Source organism: Eublepharis macularius, chromosome 14 (genome assembly GCF_028583425.1).
Source record: "Eublepharis macularius isolate TG4126 chromosome 14, MPM_Emac_v1.0, whole genome shotgun sequence".
NCBI classification, from domain to species: Eukaryota; Metazoa; Chordata; class Lepidosauria; order Squamata; family Eublepharidae; genus Eublepharis; species Eublepharis macularius.
Genome location: NC_072803.1, coordinates 58818904 through 58834641, shown reverse-complemented (window position 1 = coordinate 58834641; position 15738 = coordinate 58818904). Strand labels below are relative to the sequence as shown.

General features: G+C 50.2%; 1 protein-coding gene across 1 annotated transcript in view; it reads left to right on the top strand.

Moving 5' to 3' along the window:
* Nucleotides 1-3671: 3671 nt before the first annotated feature.
* NTMT1 (N-terminal Xaa-Pro-Lys N-methyltransferase 1) overlaps nt 3672-15738 on the top strand; it is a 13650-nt gene continuing 1583 nt past the window's right edge. Inside the window, exons 1-3 of the mRNA XM_054997733.1 lie at nt 3672-3862; nt 13314-13524; nt 15178-15430. Coding sequence (XP_054853708.1) covers nt 13363-13524; nt 15178-15430 — 415 coding nt within the window. The 5' untranslated portion in view covers nt 3672-3862; nt 13314-13362. The remainder of the gene's footprint in view (nt 3863-13313; nt 13525-15177; nt 15431-15738) is intronic.

Genomic DNA, 15738 nt, shown 5'->3' with positions numbered 1-15738 from the left:
TGTTTTCTAACTAATCCAATCTTATTTCATGGTTTATTATATTTTTATACTATTCTTATGGTACTATTTTAAATTTTGCAATGCACTTTGAGTTTCGGCAAGAAAGGCAGACTGTAAATAAAGTAAATAAACAGGATTTCACAATGAAGTACAGACAGTATGTCAGGTAAACAATGAGGGAGGGGAAAAATTATCTATTAAGAGTTAGAAGGCCGGTAGCATTTTTAAAACTGACGAGCTTGAATGTACGAGTCATCCACAGAGCGAGCTCCAGGGGGCGCTGTGGCACCGGTGTTCTCAGTCCTCACCAACTGCAAGCAAAATCAAAAAGAGTCCAGTAGCACCTTTAAGACTAACCAATTTTATTTTAGCATAAGCTTTCGAGAATCAAGTTCTCTTCGTCAGATGCCTGATACAGAGACTGGTCAAACACAGAAGAGCAAGAGAGGGAAGAGGCAATTAGGGGGACTTCTCTGCATCAACTGCAAGCAGTCACCTCAAACCCTTGAAAAGTTACTCATCTTTTGCTGAGCGCTTCAAATTGCCCTAAATTGCAAATGTTTTGCTCATTAACCATCTCACACTACTTTCTTGCAACTGTCCCTAACCTGTTTCCCATTTGCTCAACTCACCTGACAAGAAAAGATATTAACTTACAAAAAGATGTATTCCTAGTTTGCTTCATTCCCGCCTAGGAAAAATCATAGGGTTGGAAGGGACCTCTAGGGTCATCTAGTCCAACCCCCTGCACAATGCAGGAACTTCACAAATACCTCCCCCTCCATACACGCACCCAGTGACCTCTGCCCCATGCCCAGAAGATAGCAAAATACCATCAGGATCCCCAGCCAAACTGTCTTGGGGGGAATTGCTACCTGACTCCAAGGTGGCGATCGGCCTTACCCTGCGCATATAAAATAGGACCACAAGAACTCAGCACTGATGTAACCCTCCCTCTCATGATCTGCCCAGGTTCACAGAATCAGCATTGCTGTCAGATGGCCATCTAGCCTCTGCTTAAAAACCTCCCAAGGAGGAGAGCCTACCACCTCCCGAGGAAGCCTGTTCCACTGAGGGACCACTTTAACTCTCAGGAACTTCTTCCCAATGTTTAGCCGAAAACTTTTTTGATTTAATTTCAGCCCGTTGGTTCTGGTCCAACCTTCATGGCTTGTCTCTCTAATATGCCAATCTTGGACGGCTTACTCCAAAGCCAAGCATGTTTTGTGTTTATTAAATGCTCTAAGTTGGATTGCAAATACTTTGTACATTTAGCATTACCACCTGGGAAACAGGTTGATGCAGTCAGTTCCACATACAAACATAATGAATGCCACCAACTATACAGCCACAAAAACAGCATAAATGCTCAAACTGTGGCTGATTTTAAATGATGCATAAACTGAATGTGAGGCCCTGGTGCAAACCAGTAAACCATTAATCTGAGCCAGCCAGCCACCGAACACAGACACACAAAATACTGCTCAGAATCGCCCACTGGTGTGACTTTGTGCACTGCTGTGCCACTTGAGCGCCAGTTTGGTATAGTGGTTAAGAGCGGCAGGACTCTAATCTGGAGAGCCAGGTTTGATTCCCCACTTCTCTGCTTGAGGCCAGCTGGGTGACCTGGGGTTAGTCACAGCTCTCTTAGAGCTCTCTCAGTCCCACCCACCTCACAGCGTGTTTGTTGCGGGGATAATAATGGCATGCTTTGTAAACTGCTCTGAGTGGCCGTTAAATTGTCCTGAAGGGTGGTATATAGATTGAATGTTATTATTATTTATTATTATTATTGAGAGAAGATGAGTGTGGCAAGCAAGGTAAGGGAAGAGTTTTGAGCATCTTCTTTGCCAATCCTGGAGCATCGCTGGTTCTGGGGGTGGGGAGGCACTGACAGGCTCTTTCAGGGCCCTCTCAAAAATCCTGAAGTTGACTCAGAACACTACAAAGACAGTAAGTCACCTGGAAGGGAAATATTATGAAAGACTCAGTAGTGGAGGGAAATGTTTCAGTCAAATCAACAGCAGCCCGTACACGGGCCTTCTCTGTGGTGGCCCCTACCCTGAGGAACGGCCTGCCTGAGGGGGTCAGCAGAGCCCCCATTCTCCTTGCTTTCTGCAAACAATGCAAAACTGAATTATTCAAAAAGGCTTCTGTATTGTAGGGAGGGGCTCTCAGATGCTTTGCTAATGAGTTAAGGACCGTAGACTTCACCACTACGTTGCCTTATGTACTGCCTGTTGTCTTAAATATGTGCTTCTATGAGCTACCTGTAAACTTGTGCTTACTGACCCTATGGCATCGTTCATGGGAATGTCCTTGAAATTTGGTTGTACCAATCTCACACTGAGTAATCCACCTTGAGTCTCAGTGAGAAAGGTGGACTATAAGTGACATAAAGAAATAAAATTGGACTTCCCTGTACCTGTGGCATGCAAAACTCTGAAGTCTTAGCAGAGGTGAAACCCCTCCCTTTCCCAAGCCATTTAAATTCCACTCCATGTGTGAGGCTAAGAACCCACTTTCCTTACTGAATAAAATGGAGCTTACTTCCAAGTAGACCAGCTAGCACTGCTCCCTCGGACTATGGGGCAGTTCTCAAGAGACAAGTAAGCTGTTTATTCAGAAATGCCCAGGCCTCAACCCGCACTTGCTTCCCGAGGAGGCTGGCACCCGTCTGCCAGCTTCTTCCCTCATTTAGTGTCTTTGCATACCCGCTCCCAGGCACTGCAGACCAAGTCCAATGAGGGCTCAAGTCGGACTGACTTCGGAGTAAGCAAGCACTGGATCAGGTTCTGAGGGAGCCGGCCCAAGCAGGTCTACTCAGGAACCAGCCCCAGGTTATTCATGGGGCTAACTCCCAGGAAAGTGTCTTTAGGATTGCAGCCCAAGCCTCTTAAGAGTTGCAGCGCAGCACAAGCCTAGGCGCACTACTCAGGAGCCAGCCCCTGTGTTCAATGAGCTTACTTCAGAGTAAAGCGTTCAGTGCATCGCGGTCTTCCAGCACTATCACCACCACCCCCTTCAGAGTAAACCAGCCTGTTTATTTAGCGGGGCTCGCTCTGGAAGTCAAGTCGGAAAGCAAGGCTTACTCCAGAGTAAGCACGCAGCGGGATCAGGCTCCAACGCTGACTGCCAAGGCGGGACTTGCCCCGCGGATCGGGTAACCAACCGAGAGGGTCCTTCATCCTACGCCTGACTCGGGAGGAAGCCCCCGGAATGGAGCGGCACTAGGGTTGCCAGCTCCAGGTTGGGAAATTCCTGGAGACCTGGGGGGTGAAACCTGGAGAAAGTGGGGTTTGGGGAGGGAAAGGACCTTGGCGTGGCAGAATTCCAGAGAGTCCACCCGCCAAAGTAGCCATTTTCTCCAGGGGAACTGATCTCTGTGGCCTGGAGACCAGTTGTAATTCCGGGAGATCTCCAGCCTCTACCTGGAGGCTGGCAACCCTAAGCGGCACTCACCCCCCTCGGACCCGCGCCACAGGCCGGAGCGCGCCAGGAGCCGAGCGCAAGCTCCCGCGTCACGTGTGAACACAGCCTCCGGGGCCCGCGACGCGGGTCCACACCACTGCCCAAACCCTGCTCGCCGCCTCCCTCGGGGGGCCCGTCCAGGCGCCCTCTATTTAAGGAAATGGCGTGCCGGGGAGGAGCCTCCGCCGCCCAATGCGCGGCCCTCTCCGCCGCCGCGGAGGCGAGACCTGTAGCCGGCGGAGGAGGCGGCGGCGGCGGCTTCCCGGGCGGGCCGGAGGGGGACAGAGGAAGCCGCCCCGCCCTTCCCTTCCCTTCCCAGCCCTCCTGCAGCCGGGCTCCCCCCGCCCCGGGTCGGACACGCTGCTGCAAGGCCACCCCGGGGCCCTCGGAGGTGAGTGCGCGCGCGCGAGGCGCGGGTCCGCGTGGCGCGAGGCTCATTCCCGGGCCGGGGGGGGGCAGCACGTGGCGCAAGGGGGGCGCTGCCCCCCAAGCACGCCCCCCGCCTCGCTTGCAGCAGCTTCTGCCGAGTTTTGTGCCCCCCCTGTCCATTCCTGCGCCCCTCTTACGCACGCAGAGTCACGGGTTAGCGTTGATTCCCCCCCCCCACATGTTTTAAACCAAGCAGGGGCTTGGCAGTAACAGAATGCAAGGGGGGTGTTTGAGCATGTGCAGAGCGGCCCTCCTTGTGTGTAGCAGCTGGCCCTGCTTTGTTTGGGATAAAGATGCTGAGGATGTGGGCTGCAGAGGGGAAGAGGCCCCTAGGTGGAGTTGCCGTCCTTTAGGTGGTGGGTTTCGATCCCCCCTCCCCGAATTACAACGGACCGCCAGGCTACAGAGATCTGTTCTCCTGCAAAAATGGCTGCTTTAGAGGTGGTCTCTATGGCATTATACCCTGCTGAGGTTCTCCTTGTCAATCTCCTTAGCTCCACCCCCCTCCCCAAATCTCCAGGATTCCCGACCTAGAGCAGGCAACCCTCCTCCCAGAAGAGGCATCCCACCTTCTTTCACCATCAGGAGAGAATGCCTCTTCTAAAGATGGTATTTCCGATGTCAGTGCTCAGTATCACCTGGGAAGGTGTGTGCTCACTGATGGGTCACGCTAAGGGGCAGATAGTATTTTACAAGTAGGGATGTTGACCTAAGTTTATATACAAATAATAAAATGTAATGATCCAAAAAGTAGCCAGTTTCAGTAGGTTTATTCACTCATGTATTTATCAACCATTTATATCCTGCCTTCCTCCCCATGGGGACCCAGTTTGCTTGCCTCTTCCTCCTCTGCATTTTATCCTCACATCAACCCTGTGAGGTGGATTAGACTGAGAGGGCGTGACTGGCCCAAGATCACCCAATGAACTTCCATGGTAGAGTGGGGAGTCAAACCTGGTTCTTCCAGAGCCTAGTCCAGTGCTCTCTAATCACTACACCGCACTGGCACATAAAAATAGCTTTTAAAATAAGAAAATACAATTTTTGATGATGTGCCCATGTGTTCTGGAGGAGGCATGTTTTCCGATGGATGTGAGAGAAGTGGGAATGCATCTTCCAGCACAGCACTGGAAACTGCTAGAAAAAGAATTCTCGCCCATGTCTAAGAGAACAAGGAATGCCTCTTCTAAGATGGCACTTCATCTATCGCTTTTATAAAAGCTTAAAAAAAATTAAAAAGGTCTACTAACCAATTAATCAAGGGCATGTTGTTAGTCGCTTGAAATTTAATCACCTTATTCACGCAATGGCAAACCACCTCTGTTAGTCTCTTGCCTTGAAAACCCCACTAGGAGTCGCCATAAGTCAGCGATGACTTGAGGGCACTCCTCACCCCCACCAGTCTGCATTAATTCAATATGTGTGCGTACTGTCTGTCTCTGGATCGTGTTGATGGACATGATTTGGAAATTCCATGCTGATGTGTATTTCCTATCTTGAAAGCCCCAGGGAGACAACTTGATCTAAGGGGAACCTTTGCATGTAGCCCAACAGGACATGCTCCCCGCCGCCCCCACGTAGTGGCTTTCTGGGGCCATTTCAGGTCAGGAAGACGACATGAAGTGCCTTTTACCAGCTTGGGCTGGTGTGTTGAGTATCTCTCTTTGTGGAAGGGACTCTGTTTCTCTTTCGCGCTCTGCCCGTGTTCTTCAGTGTGCTCTGTGTGGGTCTGCATTTTGAAGATATCTCAGGAATTTCTGTTGGCCTAAAATATTGTGAGGAGCAGGGCTTTTTTTCAGCTGGAACGCGGTGGAACGGAGTTCTGGCACGTCTTGAAAATGGTCACATGGCCGGTGGCCCCGCCCCCTGATCTCCTCTGTCTCGGGGGGGCGGGGCCACCAGCCATGTGACCATTTTCGCTGAGGGCAATTTAAACTTTAAAAAACTACCCCCTAGTTCCAGCTGACCCAAAGTGATGTCATTGTGCGGTCCTGAGTTCCACCACCTCTTTTCCCAGAAAAAAAGCCCTGAGCTTGACGGTGGGTGAAATGTGTAATCCTTGATCCACAAGAGCTACAGTGGCTTCCAGTTTGCAATTTGAAATGCTGGCTTTTTTTATATATATATAAAAAATATATATATTTATATATATATAAAAAAAGCCAGCATTTCAAATTGCAAACTGGAAGCCACTGTAGCTCTTGTGGATCAAGGATTACACATTTCACCCACCGTCAAGCTCAGGGCTTTTTTTCTGGGAAAAGAGGTGGTGGAACTCAGGACCGCACAATGACATCACTTTGGGTCAGCTGGAACTAGGGGGTAGTTTTTTAAAGTTTAAATTGCCCTCAGCGAAAATGGTCACATGGCTGGTGGCCCCGCCCCCCCGAGACAGAGGAGATCAGGGGGCGGGGTCTATATATATATAGACACACACACACACACCTGCCAGCTGTAAAGTCTCCTGTTCATGTATGAATCTCCCTGTATGTTTAAATCTGCCTCGAAAGCCTTTCTTGAAACAAGATGCACAATGGCCCAGAATAGAGACTCCTTGGTGGTGGTCCCATGCCTTTGGAACAGGGTACCCTTTGTAAGGATTGAATCGATTCAGTCGCTCATAGCTGTCTACAGAACATTTCTGAACAACAGAAACTAAAGGTTTTGCTATCAGGCAAGATTTAAAAAATGTACATGTGATCGAGCCGTATTTGGCCAAATCCACATTACTTCTTTTTTTCCGCGTTTTCCCCGCATTCTCCCCGCAATCTTGAGTGCCGGTCACATTACCTCATTAAACAGACGCATTTCATTCGCATTTCTCCCGAATATGTGGTCACAGTTTTTCAACGGGAGTTTCACGGTGGCCGTGAACAGTCCAATGCGCAATTTACGCGGTTTTTTTAAAAACCACCCCCCCTTCCTGTCTCTCCGGCCGTTCCGAGAGTTCCTATTGGCTGATTCAACTTGCAAGTGCTCCGTAGTCTGCAAAAGACTGTTTTTGACTTCATAGCATTGGATTTATTGATTATGCTGTTTCTGAATCAAATCTGGTAGTTTGAAAAATCATTTTGGGGTGAATCCATCCTCAGAACGGACTCGCAAAACTTCCTTTTTAACTGTTTTTTATTTTTTTATTTTATATTACTGTAATATCGAAATTACAGTGAATCAATCATTCAAAATAAAGAAAACAGTCGCTGCCGAGGGCCGCCCCAGCGGCGGGGCTGGAGGCGCTGGGAAGCCGGCGGGCTCATCGCTCGCCTCCTCTCCCGCCGGGGTCAAGAAGGTGCCCGGCAGACCGAGTCGAAGCCCGGGCGCAGCTGGAGGCTCCCAGCTCAGAGCAGAGAAGGGACTGGCCGAGGCATCCCCGGCTGAGCCGAACGGCAGGGCTTGCGGGGGCTGCCGGGACAGCAAGGGTGGCTTGGCCCGTGGGCTGGCACATCCGCGGAGGGGGGCTGAAGATGAACAGGGATTTTAAAAACTGCTGCCGAGAGAAGCGGCGGCGGCGGGCCGGGGATGCCGGCCGAGGAGACAGCCGCGTCCCTCCAAGCCTCTCTCTGCAGTGAGCCAGTGCTGCGCTGCCGGGGGGCGAGGATGCGCTGCGCTGCGAGGCGCCCTCTCCACTGTGGGCACTCCGGCTCAGGCGCTCGCCACGCAGAGGCCCAGCTCGCGGGGCGCCTGCCCCTGCGAGGTCGCCCATCAGCGCGGCGGTCCGCGGGAGGGGAGGGGGCGCAGCCTTCCCCCCTTGGGGTAAACGGCCCTCTGGCCACCAAGCCGGCTTGACCCCGCAGGCGCTGCCGCTCCAGTCTTGGAGAGGGGGGAAGGGGGAGCGGACGGCTGGGTGGCGTCTCGGCACGCTCCACTCGCACAGACATGCAACCCGCACCTTTCAAACCAGCCTTTCAAACTGCACCTTTCAAACCACCTTTCAAACCAGCCTCTTCATCCAAAGTGACTGACCGGCCTGAACCCGCCCAAAGCTTGGCTTTGTGAAACTTCAGTAAAATTCGAGCACTGAACTGTCCTGCATAGGAAATGCCCACGAAAGCTTCCCGCATGCTTCAAAATGTCCAAAAAAGAAACGGAAGAGCCATCAGTGCTGTCAGTGGGGGAAAGAGAGGCATCATTATCTTCAATGATGTTTCTTTATAACACAAGATCGAAATAACGGAAAAGTGAGCTCAAAAAAATTTTAAAAAAATGGGCGGGGAAAAAGGTCCCGCCCAAAAAAGCAGTTTTCGAGCGGCCGTGTGACCGGAGAGACGCGCGAGAAAGGCGAATTGGAAGCAGGGATGTGAACGAAGAGAAAAAAATCACGGATTGGAGGCAAACGGAAGATATCCGATAAACATGCGGGTAATGGGTGAATGTGGATTCGACCTTTATCTACGGAGCCATAAACTACTTATAAATACGTATGGCTTTCAGGCTGTTAAGGTACAGGGAAAGGAAAATAGTTAAGAGTCCAGTAGCACCTTTAAGACTAACCAACTTTACTGTAGCATAAGCTTTCGAGAACCACAGCTCTCTTCGTCAGATGCTTCTGCTAAAGTAAAGTTGGTTAGTCTTAAAGGTGCTACTGGACTCTTGACTATTTTGCAACTACAGACTAACACGGCTAACTCCTCTGGATCTATGACCAGGGAAAGGAAAGGAACAGTGTGCCCGGGGAGGCTTGCTTGGTGCCTTCAAGATCAGTAGTTAGGCACGAAGCCGAAAAATTTCAGTTTTGTGAGATGTTTTAGTGGAACCGTTAGCCTCTGTGAGTATCTTTCATTTAGAAAAGCGTGAAGGGAACCATTTGGATAACTGCAGTACTCAGAACCTGCAGCCCTATTTTGCAGGGGCTGCCTTTGGACCTTTGCTTAGGAGGGGCACGCAGGCTCCTGGTTCTTGGCGCTGCCCCTTTCTCCCCGCATGTGCGGAACAGTCCTGAACTCTTCCTGCATTGCAAAACCTTGAATCACCCTGCCCGTAAGTTTGCTCCCACCAGCGATTGGGTTAGATGGCTTTAAAGGGAAGCTGGGCTGTTAGCTGCGCTTGCTAAATAGAGCCTCTGTGATAAGCAGCCGTTGCTCCTGAAAAAAAGAGACTTGGCCAGTTCCTTGTGCTGGGAGGGTTGGTGCCTTGGATCGGGGGCTCCCTGGCAGCATCTGGCTGGCGGCTGCCCCCGGATCAGGAGGCCGGACTAGATGCAGCAGGACTGTTCTTTAGATCCATCAGTAGGTTGCTCGGATTGTCTAACTTTGGTGGCGAAACGTAGGTCTCTCCCTACCTACTGGTACTTGAGCCCATCTCACAGAAGCTGTTCCAAGTAAGGGAACTTGGCCAGCTGTGTGTCCCAGTTCCATGTTTGGAAAGAAGGCACACCCTAGTAAGCAATGTATATTTAGCTCCTAAGCTCGCTGTGCGCAGTTGCACATAGTTCTGGGGTTAGCACACTGGCTGCTTCTCTTAAATGCTTTCGCTCCTTCCTGCGTGGGACCTGTCAGGAACACCCAGCGTGTTTATGGGGTCTGAGGGACGTGTGATTTGGGAGCCCTGCTGCCACTGCCTACTAGGATCTCTGTGTGTTTGTGTGTGTGTAGTACAGACCACATGTGAAAAGTCTTGTGTGCACCACCCATGCAAAGACCATTCTCCTATGAGGCTCTTCCTTCTGAAAATAAACAGGGTATTTCCAGATAGAGCACCAGATCCCGATACCAGAGCATGTTGGTTCAGTTCAGTGTGGTACAGTGGTTAGAGTGTTGGATAGGATCTGGGAGACCCAGGTTCGAATCCCCGCTCTGGGGCAGTCTTAGCCGAACCTTCCTCACAGGGTTGTTGTGAGGATAAAACGGAGGAGAGGTGAATGACATAAGCCCCGTTGGGTCCCCATGTCCTTGATGCTGTATGGAAAGGTCCTTGCTACTGATTGTACTAATCTCACACTGTAATCCGCCTTGAGTCTCAGTGAGAAAGGCGGACTATGAATGGCATAATAAATAAATCGAGGAGAAAAGTGGGGTATCCACGAGAGCCAGTTTGCTGTAGTGGTTAAGAGCGCAGGACTCTAATCTGGAGAACCGGGTTTGATTCCCCTCTCCTCTGCTTGAAACCAGCTGGGTGACCTTGGGTCAGTCACAGCTCTCTCAGAGCTCTCTCAGCCCCACCCACCTCACAGGGTGATTGTTGTAGTGGATAATAGTAACATACTTTGTAAACCACTCTGAGTGGATGTTAAGTCATCCTGAAGGACGATATATAAATCAAATGTTGTTATAAATAAATAAAGCCAAACTCTGGATCTTTCGTGCCCCGGGCTGTTTGCCATAATGCCGAGGAGTCTCAGAGGCTTGCTTTGTTTTGCTTCTGTGCCTGCTGAGAACCAACAAAAGAGCACATTCACTACACAAGGACTTCTCGGCTGCAATCTTCTGAGGCTATGACTGGTATGCCCTGGGGGTAATGCGGCCAGGACAGAGGCTGGCCAGCAACTTCTGAAAGTACGGGATTATTCTGTCCTCTTTATTGCTCCGGCTGCTTGGCGTTTTCTTCCCTCGGTGTTAACGGGTGATGGGAAGAAGCCAAATACTGTCCTTATAAGCCCAGTCTGATGTGCCGGTTAACGTGGTGGTCTAGGATCAGGGGCACCCAGTTCGAATCCCCGCTCTGCCATGAAAGCTCATTGGGCGACCTGAGGCCAGTCACACACTCTCAGTCTAACATACCGCATAAGGTTGTTGTGAGAATAAAATGGAAGAGAAGGGAATGACGGAAGCTTGTGTCCTCAGCGGGGAGAAAGGCGGGACGTAAATGAACTAAAATACAGAGAAAGGCCCTTGGTCCATTTTTCTTGGCGTTGCCTGTTCTGATTACCTGTAGTTCTCCAACAGGGAAAGAACTTTCCTCTGCTAAAGAGAGAGGCAGGCGATCTCCTCCTCACAGAGCTCTGCGAAGAGTTGCTATGAGACCTTTGCCCAGACCTGGATGGCCGAGGCTGACCTGATCTCATCAGATTTCAGGAGCTAAGCAGGGTTGGCTCTGGCAGGCCCTTGGATGGGAAGCCCAGGGTAGCTACGCGGAGACGGGCAGTGGCAAGCCACCTCTGTTCGCCTCTTGCCTTAAACACCCCGGGGAGGGGGAGGGGGTCGCCGTAAGTCAGCTGCAACTTGACAGCACTTTCCATTCCTGTGGGTCCTTTCCAGCAACACACAAAACAGGCTTCCAACCACAGACCTTGTCGAGCTCAGTTGTGTCTACTGTGTCTGGCAGCTGAATTGCTGGGTCTCCAGTAGAGAAATCTCTTTGCTGGCATTTGCTTCCCATGATTGTTTTTAACTGGAGATGCCAGAGATCGAACCCACGACCTTCTGCATGCCAAGCAGGGGCCACTGAGCCACAGTCCCTTTCTTCGGTAATGATTCTACTACTTGCTTTTTTTTTTTTTTAATAAATTTTTTATTTTTCATAGCTACAAAACACTACACAAAACTATCACAAGGAAAAGGGGGAGGGAAGGGACAAAGGGGGGGTGGAAAAAGAAAAGGGGGGGAATGAACTACAAACACTAAACACTACACTTCAATGTTTCCCTTCATACTGTCATAATACAAAAATAGCTCCATAAAATAATGATGGAGTGGTTAATCATACAGAGAATAAACATTTCAAATTCTGATTAAACTTTCCTCCCCCTTCTAGGTCCCGGACGCAATTCTCTCTGTGCAACTGCTGTTGCGATGCTCTCCTCCTCCCCCCCCCCTCCGGCTCCTCCTTTTCTTCGTTCTTGGTGCAGCAGAGTTCTGGGTTTTTATTCTCAAAATCCTTTAGTTGATCTTCTGATAATATCTTATAGGCCTGATCTTTATATCTGAACCATATTCCTTCCGGGAATAACCATTTGTACTTTATTCCATGGTCCCTCAGAAGTGCTGCAAACTTTTTATATTTAAAACGCCGTTTCCGGACTAGAAATGGAACGTCCTTCAAAATCTTGACTTTCAGACCCATAAAGTCCAAATCCGCATTGTATGAGTTATATAGGATGGTGTCCCGAATCTTTTTAGATGAAAAGTCAATAATGATCTCACGAGGCAACTGTCGCTTTGTTGCATATTTTGAAGAAGCCCGACGGACCTCCAAAATGGCGCTTTTGACCTCTTCTTTAGTCGTCCTCGCGGGTGTCGCCAGTAGTTCCGAGACCAAATCCCACAGATCCTCATTTTCCTCCTCTTTCACGTTTTGGAGACGCAAAATTGTCTGCGTTCGTTCCACCTGTAGCCCGATCAGCTGGTTCTCCACCAACTTCAGCTCCTTTTTTGTAGCCTTCACAAGTGACGCACTTTCCAGAGCAGACTTTTCTGCCCCCCCCGCTGCTGCCTTAATGGTTTTCACCTCGCTTTCAATTAAGCCCACCCTTTGATCAGTTTCGTTCAGCTTGTCAACAAAGGGTTTTATGGCTTCCACCGATTCTACTACTTGCTCCACCCTTTGGCCAGATAAAAAGTTGCTGTTTTATTGTCTCATTGCTGTTTCTCCCAACCTATTTTTTATTTTATTGTGAACCCCTCTCCTTCCCAGGAGCTGACACGCTGAGACTTGGAAGGGTATAAAATATTTTAACTAAACAAATAAAATAAATTTCAACAATGGCGCCATATGGCTGTGAATAATGGTATTCTTAGCCTGACCAGGCAGTGGGTATGACTTCTCACACGGCGAGATGAAAAATCGGAAGGGGATCTTGAATCGGCAACAATCTAAATTCATGGCCAGACTTTAGTTGCGTTGTTGGGGGCTGCCAGAAAATGCTCCCTGTGTCTCCCCGTGTTTCTTGAAGTCATTGTGTGAAGGGGCTGCAGAGAAGTTGAACTGGAGAAGTTGAACTGGAGGAGGTTGGTGTGTATGAGGAATGCGGGGAAGAGTCCACAAATCCTGTGGGCCCGCTTGCGCTGTCTTTTGTTTCTGCAAATGTATTGGCGGGAGATGGTAGGCCAGGAAACGAAGAACACGGGGGGAAGTCAGACTTCACATCGGGAATGCCATGGTCGTCTGTAGTTGCCCAGTCACTCACCCTCTGGACTGCTGGTAGAAGGGGGCAGGGAAGAAACATGGAACGTTGTGATGTCGCAGCCCCAGAAGATCCAGCGTTCTGTGTTTCTGTCTCCTCCCACATCATTGGCCACTGATGGGGAGCGGATGCAGAGAGGTGCAAAATTCCGTGACCTCACAAAGAAGGGTTCCACTAGATGTTGTAAGGAGGGAGCACTGCCCACCTGGCTGCCATTTTGAGCAGCAGGCAAGCAACCACTATTAACACCTGGTGTGGCCCCGAGTTAGCTATTTGGGCACGAGCATCATTTTTAGGCTGAGTTGCATAGGTCCTTGAGTTGGTGGTGCTCACATTCTCTTCTCTCCCCTCTCAGAAAAAGGTGCCTCCTTGAGCCTGGATTGCTTGGCCCGGGAACAGCCATAATGACCAGCAATGTAGTGGAGGATGAACTGGACTTCTACTCCAAGGCCAAGAAGTACTGGAAGGACATCCCTCCCACGGTGGATGGCATGTTGGGGGGCTACGGGCACATCTCCAACATTGACATCAACAGCTCCAGGAAGTTCTTGCTCAGGTTCATCCGGGTAAGCAGGGGCCCAGGACTCCTGTTCCCCCAGGAATTGTCCAGTCGTTAGATCTTCCTTAGAGGCCCTCCTTTGCGCACCACTGTATTTGGTGGCGCAGTAGTTGCCCACCGGAGATGCTCCGTCCTCTCTTGTGGTGCCTCAAGGGAGAGTCAGAAGGTCTACAGACGACTTGCTTGGCAGAGCTTTAAGTGCCGGGTGAAAATATCCTTTCATTTACTCAGGCTTTGAGGAACACGCAGTGCTGGATCTCATGTTCCTCCAACGGAGGTGTTTTTTCTCAAGTGGTAGGAGTCTTCCCTTGGCACGAGGCTCTCTGAGCACCAGAGGAAGGTTCGGCTTCGTGTCAGAAGGGCAGGAACTAATGTGGTCCATCCTCTTATGGGAGACATTGTTTTAAAAATAGCTCCAGTAAAGCCACATAGCTCCCAAGGCAAGCCTGATCTCGTCAGATCTCAGAAGCTAAGCAGGGTCAACCTTGGTTAATTGTTGGATGGGAGACTTCCAACGAAGACCAGGATTGCAGATGCAGGCGATGGCAAACCACCTCTATTAGTCTCTTGCCGTAAAAACTCCACCAGGGGTTGCCATATGTCAGTTATGACTTGACAGCATTCTCCACCACCAAAGCCATGTATTTATTTTATTAATTCAATTTTTAGCCCTCCCTCCCGATCTCAGATCATGGCCCCCTCCAGTTTCCCCAGTCATAGGGTAAACAAAAGGGAGGGTGGAGGTCACAGTTAATAACGTTCCAGTGACTGTGCTTATAGGGGGCAGATGATTTCATTCCCCCCCCCCCCGGCGGGGAGACTGGTAGGGAGGCTCCCAAAACTACTTGAGACTGGCCTCAACTGTATGCCTGGTGGAACATCTCCATCTTACCTTGTTGCATTAGGTTACTACCACTATGTATGAATGTAAATTGTTATTCTGATGGGATGTAATTCATGCTAAATTGATTGCACTTTAATAATCCACATCCGAGCACTTGCGCTTTAAGAATAACAGCTATATTTAATTAACACCCGGTAGTGTTTTTGGTCTCCTTGGGAGTTTCCCTTTGAGTTTAGCTGTTTATTGATTTGGAAGACTTCCCATTTTGGTTGTGTAGTAGAACATCTCTGTCTTACAGGCCCGCCAAAAAGATAATAAGATCTTGGCGAGCTCAGGCGCCCTCTGGCAGAGACTTCCACCAGGTTGGGGCCAGGACTGAGACGGCCCTGGCCCTGGTCGAGGCCAGCCGAGCCTCCCTGGGGCCGGGGGCCACCAGTAAGTGCTTATTTGCTGATCGTAGGGCCAAGCTACACATGACGAATGACACTTGAACAGCAAGTGTATTTCTCCCTGTTCACTTGCCCTCCACTAAATCCACTTGCCGTTCAAGTGTCATTCGTCATGTGTAGCTTGGCCCGTAGTGCTCTCCGGGGTACATAAGGGGAGAGGTGGTCCCTCAGGAATGCTGGTCCCAGTCCGTTTAGGGCTTTAAAGGTTAAACTCAAAACCTCGAACCTGATCCAGAACTCCACGGGGAGCCAGTGCAGCTGCTGCGAGATGGGAGTAATATGCACCCTGTATAGTGTAGCAGAAAACGAAAGATGTATTTGGAGGTTTCTTCAGAAGTCTGTCCCTGACTAATCATTTCTGCTTCAGGATGGCTCAAACAAGACAGGGACCGCCCGGGCTTTGGACTGCGGGGCTGGGATCGGCCGGATTACCAAGAGACTCCTGCTGCCTCTTTTCAAAGCAGTGGATATGGTGGACGTAACTGAGGACTTCCTGAACAAAGCCAGGAGCTACCTTGGGGAGGAGGGGCGACGTGTGAGGAACTACTTCTGTTGTGGCCTGCAAGACTTCAGTCCTGAGCCCGGCGCTTACGATGTCATCTGGATTCAGTGGGTGATAGGTGAGCTTTGCCACTGAGGGGGACGGGGACTGAGATTTGGGGTTCTGCTTTGACATTCCGGCTTCACAGGAACAAATTTGATGTTGGGGAAGGCTAGAGTGACTGGTTAATTGGGAAGGTTGGCCGCATAGCCGCTGACTGACAGTGACATGTTCTTCAGAGTGAAGAATGCCACTCTGTGAAATGCCTTTTGCCATTCGCTTTGGGGGCCAGCGGGAGCAGCTTTTCTAAGTGAGGCGCCTTCAGAGATGTAGGATTGGGCATCTGCCTACCAAAACCAACTGCACTTGGCCCGTCAGTCCACCAGA